This window comes from Grammomys surdaster, unplaced genomic scaffold (genome assembly GCF_004785775.1).
Source record: "Grammomys surdaster isolate TR1022 unplaced genomic scaffold, NIH_TR_1.0 64, whole genome shotgun sequence".
NCBI lineage: Eukaryota > Metazoa > Chordata > Mammalia > Rodentia > Muridae > Grammomys > Grammomys surdaster.
The window spans coordinates 9015671-9028575 of record NW_021604566.1 but is presented as its reverse complement, the minus strand read 5'-3'; the positions used below and the strand labels follow the sequence as shown (position 1 = coordinate 9028575).

At 36.1% G+C, this 12905-nt stretch overlaps 1 protein-coding gene across 1 annotated transcript in view; it reads left to right on the top strand.

Annotated features, from left to right (window-relative positions):
• Positions 1 to 12270, top strand: part of Crispld1 (cysteine rich secretory protein LCCL domain containing 1) — a 34213-nt gene extending 21943 nt beyond the window's left edge. The window contains exons 8-15 of the mRNA XM_028769528.1: positions 83 to 143; positions 252 to 318; positions 520 to 650; positions 2891 to 2934; positions 3018 to 3090; positions 6089 to 6164; positions 9257 to 9387; positions 11169 to 12270. Coding sequence (XP_028625361.1) covers positions 83 to 143; positions 252 to 318; positions 520 to 650; positions 2891 to 2934; positions 3018 to 3090; positions 6089 to 6164; positions 9257 to 9387; positions 11169 to 11220 — 635 coding nt within the window. The 3' untranslated portion in view covers positions 11221 to 12270. The remainder of the gene's footprint in view (positions 1 to 82; positions 144 to 251; positions 319 to 519; positions 651 to 2890; positions 2935 to 3017; positions 3091 to 6088; positions 6165 to 9256; positions 9388 to 11168) is intronic.
• Positions 12271 to 12905: the final 635 nt, after the last annotated feature.

Below are 12905 nucleotides of genomic sequence, written 5' to 3'. Positions count from 1 at the left end.
AATTAATAGTATGCAAAACCCATTTTAGAAGCATTGAAATTATTAAAACTATCTGGGTTTTGTTTGTTTCTTTTTCTTTTAGCTCAAATTGTTTCTTGCGAAGTAAGATTGCGAGACCAGTGTAAAGGGACCACCTGCAACAGGTGGGTGTCACTGTCAGTTCAAAGTCAGTTGACAAGATAAAAGAAGTGTGTGCATTTTGTGCCGGTGTCCAGAGAAGCTAAAGTTTCTTTCCCACGACTGTCACTTAGGTACGAGTGCCCTGCTGGCTGCTTGGACAGTAAAGCTAAAGTCATTGGGAGTGTACACTATGAAATGGTAAGTAGAAATTAAAATTATTTCAAGGTGCAACCTTTTCATACAATATCTATTTTTAATGTGAAATTGCAACTTATATCAAGTATATCATATGATATTTGTTCTCAGAAATGTTTTTTTAAGTTAAAGTTGTATAGTCATTTGCTTCTTCATATGGAGCTTGAATTCTTTAATATCTTCTGCCTTTTCCTTCTCTGAAAGCAATCCAGTATCTGCAGAGCTGCCATCCACTATGGAATAATAGACAATGATGGCGGATGGGTAGATGTCACTCGACAAGGGAGAAAGCATTACTTCATCAAATCCAACAGAAATGGCATTCAAACAATTGGGTAAGAGCCCAAACAAATTTTTTCTCTCAGATGAAATGAAATTGAATTATGGATTGGAAGTTACGAATTTTTCTTTTTTTTTCTTTTTCTTTTTTCTTTTTTTTTTTTTTTAGCATTGAATAAGCAGGGGGGAGGGGAGCCAGGAGGGTAGTGGAGACAGAGAGAGAGAGAGAGAGAGAGCAGAGAGAGAAAGCAGAGAGGTAGAGGTAGAAGTAGAGCCGGCCCCTGCCACGTGGAGAGAGGGAGAGGGGGGAGGGGGAGGGGGAGGGGGAGGGGACAGGGGAAAGTTACTGGCAAGAGATCAAGGGAAAAATGAAATGAAATTGAATTTATGGAATGGAAGTTACTAATTTTTCAAGTTCATTTTAGCTTATAGTTCCCATACATAATATGATGGGGATCTTTTTGGCATGATAAATTTTTTAATTTTCAACAGATTCAATAAGTATATGCAAATGTATAGTTAGTTTCTGGGCTGAAGAGATGACTCAGTGTTTAAAAGCACTGACTACCCTTTCAGGGAATCAGAATTTGGCTCCCAGCACTCTTTCTGAAGGGCACAACTGTGTGTAATTCCAGTTTCAGGGGACCCAACGCCCTCTCCTGAAATTGGCAAGCACCAATCATGCACATGATGAATATAAATACATGTAGGAAAAACTCTTACATGTATAAAATAAAAAAGGTTTTAAAATTACAGCTAACTTTTAAAGTTAAGAAGTAAATTTTTCAGCTATGACAGAAAATAACCTAGAGAAGGCTAATTTATTGCATGTTATTTTGTGCAATGAAATGATGTCTTTTTTCACGCGATGGTAATTTGACTAATATAATAAATATGATTACGAAGTAAGAGAAGACTTTGAAGAGTTTTCTAACCATGCAATGTACTCTTGTCGTTTTTGTTTGTTTATTTAAGTGTAATTTAAACACAGGAAAAGTATTGATCACTTTCTGAGTGCTTCGTAAATTTAGTATGATGTGTCACATTCTAAAAGGGAACATTTTCATGTGTGCTTCAAAGTAGAACAGTGTACTCTTTTGAAATGTCTTTGAGTAGCGTCATTTTTCTTCTATGTAAAAGACAATACTGAACCTCACAGAAGAAACTTTCCTTAGGGATTAGAGCATATACTCTTTCCTTGTAAGTGTACAATTGCATGAACTTTCATAGATTAAATTGAAATTCATTGCTGAATATATCATTGCTGTATAGTGGTGCACTTCCTTAATCTCAGCATTTGGGAAGCAGAAGTAAGCACATCTCTGTGAATTCAAGGCCAGCCAGTGAGTGCCAGGACAGTCAGAGCTCATGGTGAGACCCTGTCTTGAAAAAAAACAACAAAAAATGGAATTTATAATTATAAGTATAATCTTTAGAATGTTCCTGGCAAACTGGTGTCCTGACGTTTTGTGTGTACAAATTGTGTGGCTTTACTCATTGGCAATGTCTCTTCTTAGTACAATTTATTAGTTTATTCACTTTGCAAAATTTATAAATAATCCTTAATAAATTATAGTCATTATTGAAGCAGATACAGGTAACGATGTGCTAAGGGACAGTCTTTCTACCTTAAACTTCATTTTTGATTGTCTGTTATAGAGACGCTAATGAAATATGAAATGTGATACATTTTTTAGTTTCTTCATTTTGTGAAGAGAAAGATCTTAATTTGTAGGATCACATTAGAAATGAGGAATATTAGCACTGAATATGAAACTGGTAGAAACAAAATATTAAGGTTTTACATCTTTAATACTAGGCAAGTAACTTAATGGATAAATCATGTTGAAATATCACTTTCAAATTAACCATAACTCAATAACAAATGATTTTTTAAAATTTTAGTATACATAAACAAGTTAAAAATTTTAATATATCATGGTATATCTAATCTTGTGTACACTTTTTTACTGGATGATTCCTACAAAAAGAAGAGGTTCATTCATTTACTGTAGTCCTTTTAACAAAAGTGAATAATTGAATAAATAACCACTACCCATTTAAAACAGTTGTCATTTTGCCATTTTGTTCTATATTGATTGTTTTAAAGGCTTGAACTGGCTCTGTGGAGAAAGGACATGAGTGTATAGATTTATTGTGAAAAAAATGATGTGTGCTTACAGTATTTGTCCAGACATTTTAACAAACATTTTTAAAGATTTAAAGCCCTTAACAGTATAGGAGTTACATTGTTGCTAATGCCCAAAATGATTGACTTTTTTTTTTTTGTCCTCAGCAAATATCATTCTGCTAATTCTTTCACAGTCTCCAAAGTAACAGGTTAGTATTATTTTCTTACTTGTTGTCTTGCCTTGTATGGGATGTTTTGCAAAGGAATTCACTTGTTTTTGCTTTAACTTCAGTTCAAGCTGTGACGTGTGAAACTACAGTGGAACAACTTTGTCCATTTCATAAGCCTGCTTCGCATTGCCCCAGGTAATCTTTGCACAGTTTCTTATCCTTGTAATAAATATAGCGATTTGTATATGTGCACATGTACCTGCATAGTCACTTAATATGTAGCACTTTGGTCTATGATATCTGTTTTTATAAAATTCAGGTTCTAAGGTATAGAATTGTTTATGATCTAGACTTGCTTCCTAGATATTGCACATTACATGTGCCCCAGAACCCTTATTGTACCTTCTCTAAGTGTTGGCCATACCATGGCCTAAGAACTTATGCATGTGATCACATGTTCATATACTCCAGACGGGGTTTGTACTAGTTCACATAAACTATTATAATAAATGTCAGGTATTTATTTCTCATATTGCTGAAGATTGGAAGTCCAAGATCAAGGTGCCACTGACTTGGTCACTGTTGTGACTTACTCTCTAGCTTGTCGTTCTTCTTACATGTGTTCTTACAGGATGTGAAGAGTTCTTTCCCATCTATCCTTTTTTGCAGAGGCACTAATCCGATTGGATAAGGGTTCTTCTCTTTTGACATCATTTAGCCAAGTTCCTTCATAAAGGCCCTGCCTATCTCCAGAGTAATGTGGGTTAAGATGCATGTGGGACTGTCGATAACATTCATTCTACAAGTTCTTCCAACAGAGATCAGTGTGATTCACATTTAACATTGTTATGCGATTCCTAAATTAGAGGAATCGACTTGCAGCTGGTAACTGAAAATAAAGCCAATTAGATTGGAAAAGAATTCTTCCTTTTCTGTCTGTAGGAGGCTCACTTTCAGATGTGGTGTGAAAAACTGATCTTAAACATAAGACATAGCTATCCTATATCCTTAAAGGAATTACCTCAAAAAGAATGTGAAGACCCACAATTTACTGTATTTTCATGTCCTCAGGGGTTCCATATTTGAAGTAAACTTTGAAGTAAATATTAAATACATAATAAATAACTATTCTTCAATATTGATGTAAACCTTATATGCCTCACTGTGAATACTTAGAACTTTCAATACCTATTGAAAGCCTAAATGAGTGATTAGCAATTTTATTCACAGCATAAAGCAAATGGGAGTCAAGGACTGGCTATTAGATCACCCCTTCTCAGGAACATAAGGAATAATAGTAAATACAGCATAAACAAGTGTCCCACCCCACCTTTCTTTACTTGAACTTGTTCAAGTAGGAAGAGGATCAAGTGCAGACCATTAGGAGTAAGGCACAGTTTATACACACAGCATGAGCCGAGGGAAAGGGAGGTAGTTTGACAGCTTCCATAGGAGGGAGATGAATTCTCAGTAGCTTTTACATTTAGTGAGATCATTTCTAGTCAGTGGGGATATATTTCAGTTTTCAGAACCTCTAGCTTTGTTCCTTATAATAATCCACCCTCCAAAAATCATTTATTATTTACCTTTAAATGGTTCTGACTTATATATTTGACAAAGTATACACAGTATATGGTGTTACACAAACTTTAGAGGTAACAACTAAAACTATTTCCTGAGGAGGATATATCTAAATTGGTAAGGGTAAATTCAATGTAAGTGTTATTATTGTTATTGTTATTATTATTATTACTGATATTATTAGAAAACACATGGATGTTATCATGCTCAAGCTATTTTCATATAGTTACGAAGTTGAGTCTCATATACTGTGTAAAATAATGGTTTCCGTTTTAAGTGCCGATTTGTGTATGTGGAGGGGAAAACTATACACAGACACCCAGAGACACGTACAGACACCCAGAGACACGTACAGACACACGGACACATAGAATATCAATTAAGAAGTAACATTGTTTTTTAAAAATATGAATTGATAGTTTCTTGAATTCTATGAGTGTATTTAATTATTATAAACTGGATGTTTCAATTTAAAAACAAGGTTTTGAAAGCTTTTTAAAAATTAGCATAGCCAATCAGATATTACAATGACAATAGGCTACCAGGAGAAAGAGCGTTCCATGCAGAAAAGAGAAATATGAAGGCCCCGAGGGATGAGCACATAGCATATTTTGTATGTTGGAGGAATAATTTCCCTTAATCGGATCTTGGAAATAAAGTAGAAGAGCCATATACAAATTTACCAAATGTAGAAAATATTTTAAGGAGCTGTTCATTTATTTTCAGTGAGGGAGAAAGCCTTTGGGATAATTGGAAGGGATAAATGGCATGTCAGGACTTCCGTCTTTAGTTTACATATATGTAAATTGATTGAGGAGAATCAAGTCAAGCAAGATCACAAGGGAAGCTGCTGCCGTAAGTTACACACTGTCTGATCTGCACTTACCATGGTTTAAGCTCACCGAGGGAGCTGCTGAGTATGCTTTCAGTAACTACGAGTGGTAAGAATTACCGTCCAGTTGCATGTAAGGTACTAAAGAGGAACCTATGTACAATAAAGGCCTTGTCTGAGATTCCTGCAGTGATACATTTACATTGTGTTGTGATGGGAAGGGCACAGAAGAGCAGGACTTGATGGGAGATAAATTTTATTTTGTGCCAGATAAGTTTGAGGTACGTATTAGATGTAAGAGGAAGTGCTGAGACAGCAGCAGGCATTCGCAGTGGAAACAGACATCCCAGCCAGAGATGTGAACTGGAAATTAAATGTCCATGAAACTAAGACCGTGACCCTGAACAAGACACCTAAGTTGTGAACACAGAGAAGAAACATGCTATGAAGCATACAGTGAGTGACAGGCAGACACACTGATTTGTCAAGTCACATCTTTACCAAATTCTTCCAACCCTGAGTTCCATAGGTCTTTGTTTACACTTTTTTTTGCATTAAATTCTAAAGTGTGAGTAAGCATAACCAAACAAATACCCACACAACAACAAAACCCAGGCTTACATGAAAGGAGGCACTTTGTCAAGTGCTAGCTTATGCCATTGATCTCTTGTTGGAGAGATGAAGGTAAGAAGGCCCTGTAATGTTGACTTCATTTCTACATAGGTTTCGTTCATAGGAAGTACAGAACATAGCAGCTCACTTTACGTGTTTGTTTCTCAGAGTGTACTGTCCTCACAACTGTATGCAGGCAAATCCACACTACGCTCGTGTAATCGGATCCAGAGTTTACTCTGATGTAAGTATGCTGATTTATGCAGCTCCCAATATCTGCAAAGATCTAAATATCTGTGCTCATTTGTATGTGCATATATGCCCTACACAGAGTTATGGGATTGTTTCTGAACTGCTATACATATTTTCAGAATAGTTAATTATAAATGAATATTTACATAAAATATGCTTGTATAATTATTTATTTTCACTATTTTACAGAATGTCTTGCCTGTATATGAGAAACTTAACGAGAGGGCCTGGAGGCATTCTTAGGAAGGAAAATTCAGTTTGTTTCTCTCTAATCTTTCTTTTGGTTCTTCTGTGTCTGAAATGTGAACTGGATAGTTGATAATTTTTGATATACATACATACATACATACATACATACTAATATGTTCATTGCCAAGGAGGCATTTGACAAACAATAAGCAGTCACAAACAGGTAATTTGTTAATGTACATACAAAAGGGCGCTAACTGCCAGCACATTTAGGATGATTGGAACACAAGCTCTAGTAGAGATGGCTTCAGAATGAATACACTCATTGCAAGTGCCTTTTGGAGTATTGATTACTAGAGGGTTTTAGGACTATCCGTTCTAGCTAGAACTGTTGCTGAATGTAGATGCAACATGCAACAAATACAGTTTTGCTGGGCTCTGTCCACATAAAAACTGCTGCCTATTGGAGGGAGGGAGGCAGAGCAAGTGAGAGGAAAAAGGAATATGACTAGCCCATGGAGATAGAGATTCTGTGTTTTCATGATGATGAATTACGATTTTTTGCAGTAGATATTTGGAAGGCATTGCAGATTTGAAAGGAGTTACAGAAACAAATGTAGAAAGTCTCTTGGTGATGTATAAAGTCAGTGAAATTTGGTTGCATACAAAAACCTGAATTATGTACTTCCTCTTACTTTTCTTATCACTCAGTTAAGTCCAAATCCTGTCCAGTTCAACTCCCCCTTTGATGTCTTTCCTAAGACTCTGGCCCAGGGTTTGGTTCAGGAAATCACTCATCCATGCATTTGGGTTCAAATTCTTAGACCTGAAATACATCTTTTTGAAATTTTCCTGTCATTGTCATGTTCTTTATTTCTCAAGTGTTACCACTTGCTTTGTGAAGTGTGTAGTGAGCTAAGAGAACAGCACTCTTTTAACTCTTTTCTCACTTTGACCTGTGTTACCAAGCAATGTGACCTTTGTGATGATTAATTGTGAAGTTCTCTGGAGGCAGCAGTTGGGCAATTCAGTTGCTCATTTTTTGTCTGCCAAGCAATGCAGAATCAGGACATAGAACACAAAAAGGAGTCACTCCTTAGACGTTTTCCCTTTAATTTCTGTAACTTCTCATTTTAGTCATGTCTGATGAAGTCTTTCAAAATCCCTTCCCCATTATTCTGTTTGTTAGGGATCTCTTGCTAGTTAAAGTTCTAGCCTAAGATAATTTTTAGGTCCTATCTAAAGCTGTAGACAATATGTGAACTGGAAGATTCTTATCGCACAGTAACTGCAGAGCTGTAGACTAAGCCTCCCAAATGTTCTTGCTCCCAAAAGATGTGTAGTCTCTCCAATTAAGGTTGGTATGGAAAGATAGAGAGGAGTCCACTAGCTTCTCTCCGGCTGCTTTCTCCTCCCCTGCGTGTTGCTCTTTTTCTTCCTATAGAGCTCAATGTGATGTATCCTGCTACTATGGGCATATTTTTTTGTAGCTTACTACAGATTGTATTAGTTCTGACTTTGTTCAAAATTCCTCTCTATTCACAAATGAAATGCATAATTTCAATAATATATTCTTCTAAAGTATGGGTAGGAAGAAACTTGACCTCTGAACTCAGGGAGAATGCCTGTTGACTGCATGCTTAAGAGCAAAACTGTATTCTAAAATACCTACAGGATTAATGATCATCATATGGAAGCATTTCCAGTGCCTTAAGGGGGAGAATGCTGATTACACTATTTTAATAAAACAAGAGGAATACTGAAATGTCCAAAAATTACTTTTAATTTCATCTATTATGAGCATCCTGCATCCAGTGACCAGTGCAGTTTGGATTTAAACCTGCTATGTGAGATGCCTCCTCCTCTGAGGAACGACGTGCAGTCTTTGACAGACTGCATTTTATAATAGAGCAAAACAGAAGAAGGATTAGCCTTCAGGCCCCTGGAGCTAATAAATCCTGACTGATGCCCAGGGGTCAGCGCACTATGATAAAGCAAGGTCAGGCCAGACATGCACGCCTGTGTGAACATTAAAACCCTTATGAAACCATCTGCATTGTGAACTGAGAAAAGAACCCAATGGACACCTGCAGCAGGTTGGGGAAAGACTATCAGGAGGTGAAATGGATTGAGGGTTATTGAAACAAGTCAAATCCTTCCTGTCCAGCTATTGATTCATTTCCATAGAATATTTTGATGGAAGCCAATGTTTGAATTGAGGGAAGACTTCCATGGTCCAAAAGAAAGGATTTGGCTTTGGAAGACGGTAGTTTTAAACATTGAAAATTTGGATCAGAAGCATTAAATAAAGCTTCTCCTTCATAGAATTCCTGTTTAGCTTAGATTTTGTAGCTGAGTATATAAGCATGGCATAGTAAAATGGCTGTGCATAGATTATATTTTCATCAGATTTCTGCTGATGAAACCTTCCATTTCATGTATGCCTGCATTCTGGCAAATGGATCTCAGGCATGTGAAGAGCTATGGTTGAGTTGCTTATAAGTAAAATCAGAAGGAAGGGAGCATCAATTCCTCTTTATTGTGATTGTTCCATAGCATATGTCCCAATATCTACCAGTAAAGGCTGAGAATTATGAACGGTGTCAAATAGTGCTTGAAGAATTAAAAGGAATTAATTTGCTCTGTACTCCTTTGGTTTTAAAATTCTGCTGGGACAGAACAGTATTGGTGGTAGTGAGGTTTCGCTATGCCAGCTATGTCTAGCCTCTACACTCAAACTTGCTCAGAGCTGGTTTGATGCATTACTTCCCAAATACCCCTTAATGAGTGGAATATTATGCAGCAGCTGCTCACTGGCTGCGCTATAGGGCAGAGGCTAGGCAAGTCTGGAATGGAATTTCTTCCTAATGGTGGCTATTGTCTTTACTTGCTCAGCTGTCTAGTATCTGCAGAGCAGCGGTACATGCTGGGGTGATTCGAAATCATGGTGGTTATGTGGATGTCATGCCTGTGGATAAAAGAAGGATGTACACTGCTTCTTTTCAGAATGGAATCTTCTCAGAAAGGTAACGTCCACCAAAACACATATTATTTAAGATTTTAATTGGGTGTCTTACTTGTTGCTGCTCTGCAGTTCTACTTAGAATGCTGAACTATGTGTTTCCTTTGAGCCCTTGCATGGCTGCTGTTCCTTCTGGGGTGAGAGGAACTGTAGTACCAGACGTGGCTGTCTCCTGTAGGCTTACGAAAAATCAACATGGAAATCGGATTACCCAGAGAACCACTCTTTTGTTAATTGATCTTATAAAAAGGAAATTTCCTTCATCCTCTTTCATATTTTCTAGATTAGTTTTTATGTTTCTTTCTAGGTGTGCAAGGCACTGAGTATTTCTCTAATCCAGTTATTTGACTAAGTATTTGACCAACACAACGAGTCTTATTTTTCCTAGAAATAATTTTTTTTTGATTTGAAAGCGTATGCTTAGTGTGATGTAAATAAACTTTTTCAGGCTAGCTTATGTTGTTCAGCTCATTAATGAGACATGTTTTTATGACTAGGGAAATTTTATCTACTCAGTTTATAAACTATTTAAAAAGAAAAATAAACTTTTAATGAATTTTTAAAATCATCAATATTTCATTTATTTATAGAGATACCTAAATTTTAGATATTTTTGAAACATATTTCAAAATTATAGCAGAAAGGAGTCGGGCTTCTAGTAGTTTCTAAAAACACAAAGACTATCCCATGGTGCCCATAGAGAGTCTAGATTGCCATTCCCAATCAAGATTCACACATTGAGTGGCTTTTTTTTTAACATGGGAGTATATCAGGAAGCCATGGCTGAGAAGGAGACTTTCTGCATCTTGGCTCATGACCTTGAAATGACTTTAAAGTTAGTCTTCCATGTACATATATGCCTGGCACGGCATGTCACTGTGTCATGCATACTTACTTTGGTCAGTACCCTTACTTTCTCTCTTTATAATCCTTTCCCTACTTATTGTACGAGAATAAGTATAGAAAGGAAGTTTATTTTGTTCATCAGCTACAAAACAAAATTTTGTATAAAATAAAAATAAGACATGTATTTAGAATAAAAATACATAGTTTTGCATTACTTTCACTGTTTTCTTTAAAATAAAAATAACCTCAAATGGCATTGGGTAGAGAGAAAGACACAGAGACAGACACAGACACACACAGACACACATAGACACACACAGGCACACATAGACACACACAGGCACATACACACACACAGAATTTCCATATTTTAGTTCTTTCCAAATTTGATCATTAAATTTCACTGTCATTTTTCTCAAAACTATCAATGCTGACTTACACTGAGTGATGGTGATACAGTTTGTATTTGTATTGTATTAAAGTTAAGAAATGATAATAAGCCAGTACTCTCTACAATGTTGCTTAAGTATCGGCCAGGCTCTGAGTTGTAAATAACTATAAATGAGATAAACCATTTGCAAAGTGCAGTCTCAGTATCCTTGCAACAAGGGTGAAAGATCCACGGCCTCATTCCACTGTATTAGAACTTAAGGAGGCAATTCATGATATCATGCTCCAGAGGCTGTGAAACTGCACAGTGGCTACTGTCTTTCATGAGCTTTTCAAGTTACTTTAGTAATGTTCAGTCCAGCAGGCAACCGCGTGCTACGTGGGGATTATCCTTACCAGAGCTTCAGCGGAAGAGTAAATTTTGACAGTCTGAGACAGCTGGGCCGTCTGGCTTTGTGGAGTTACTTGCTTGAATGTCCTCACAGAGCATGACTTACTGGGAGGATTATATATACAGATGACCTTAATGTCACTTTCGTGCTCTTGCAGTTTACAGAACCCTACAGGAGGAAAGGCATTCCGGGTATTTGCTGTTGTTTGACTGGGAACACTTGGAAGGGGAACAGAAAGTCTGCTCCAAATGCCACATTTCTGACGTCTGTATACGACTGTAACATTGCTGTACAGAAGAGAAACAAGTATTGCCAGCCCACCTCCAGAGTACAAATGCGGGCCACTCTTGATAGACAAAGTGTATAAAATAAAACATGGGACTTTAGCTTTGGGAAAAGTAATGAACATTTAATGGTTTTAGAAATCCTGTGTTAAATATTGCTATATTTTCTTAGCAGTTATTTCTACAGTTAATTATATAGTCATGATGTTCTACATTTCTTATATTATATGGTGCTTTGTATATGCCACTGATGAAGTGTATCTAAAGTGACTGTGAATGGCCCTTAGAGAATTATCTGTGCATTGAAAAACAATCAGCCCTACAACAAAAAAAAACTTTTAAGTCACTTTTTTCCCCCAAAACCAGTCCAATTCTGTGTTCTGACCTATTCTAAATCTCTGCCTTACTCTAAGGACTGGGCAGTTTTTCTCTTGTATTAAGTTGCATTGTGCCAAATATTAAGTCCTGATGTTGCACTTTTTATTTTGTATTAAAATAATCTTTTAATTTCCAAGTGAAAATATTTGGTACTTTGGCAGGGGCCACACTGGCATGTGGGGAAAGCCCAAGCAGTTTTGTGAGAACACTGTTGGAATCATGTCATAACTAGAGGATGAGACAACAGACAGAGCTTGCTAGCGTTTTTAGAACTGAATTCATTTTTTTGTTTATATCCTGGCAAATACTCCTGCAGGCCAGGAAGTGTAATTTTCAAAAGTCTAACAAGGATGAATTGGTGCATTACATTATTATTACCACTGGTTTTCATAATGGCAAACAGCTTTATGTATAAACTTTTCCTTAGTGTGATCCTATGGCAGTGATGTATTTGTTTCTATGAAAATATATTGTGCTTTGATACTTAAATTCTGTAAAATGTTAGGGTTTTTTTATTCCTGTTGGTGAACTTAGTTGTTTCCCATAAGAATATTAAAATTAATCAGTTTTCAAATACAATTTTTACTTTTACATGCATGCTTTGACTTAGAATTATTCTAAAATAAATAACCAGAGTTGATTTTATTTTTCTAAATTTGACTTACTGACATCAATATAAGTAAGTGCTTCCTAGTAGAAATGCACAAGGTCCACCTAATTATGAGGAGATTTGTTTTGTGGAAAAATAGTCGTTTATTTAGAAACATTATAACAAGAGAAATGTTGAGTAAGAGAAGCACTATGAATTTTATAAAAGAGAAAAGAAGTATCAGATGATAAGGTAATGATTATAATTATGAAAGAGCAGAATAGAAAATAACTACTTCAAATATTTTTAAATGAGTTGGGATGTAGAGGCCAAAACAATGGAGATAATTTGCATGTAGGGATCAGGGAAAGCAACTGGGTAATTCAAAAGAAAAATGAAAAACAGAGACTCAGAAATGATTTCAGAAAAGTAGTTTAATAATAAGGCAAAATTGCACTGTCATTTGTTGAGGATTGGCAGACAGTTAAATTGTTCAAGAGTTATAAAGCATAGTTTTCTAGAATTATTTTTTCCCAAAATACACATTACCAATTTTTTCCATACTGGGATATTTTCAATGTATATAGAACTATATTTCATGAGGACATTTTATACAAGTGTTTAATTGTAACTTTCCTGTGTG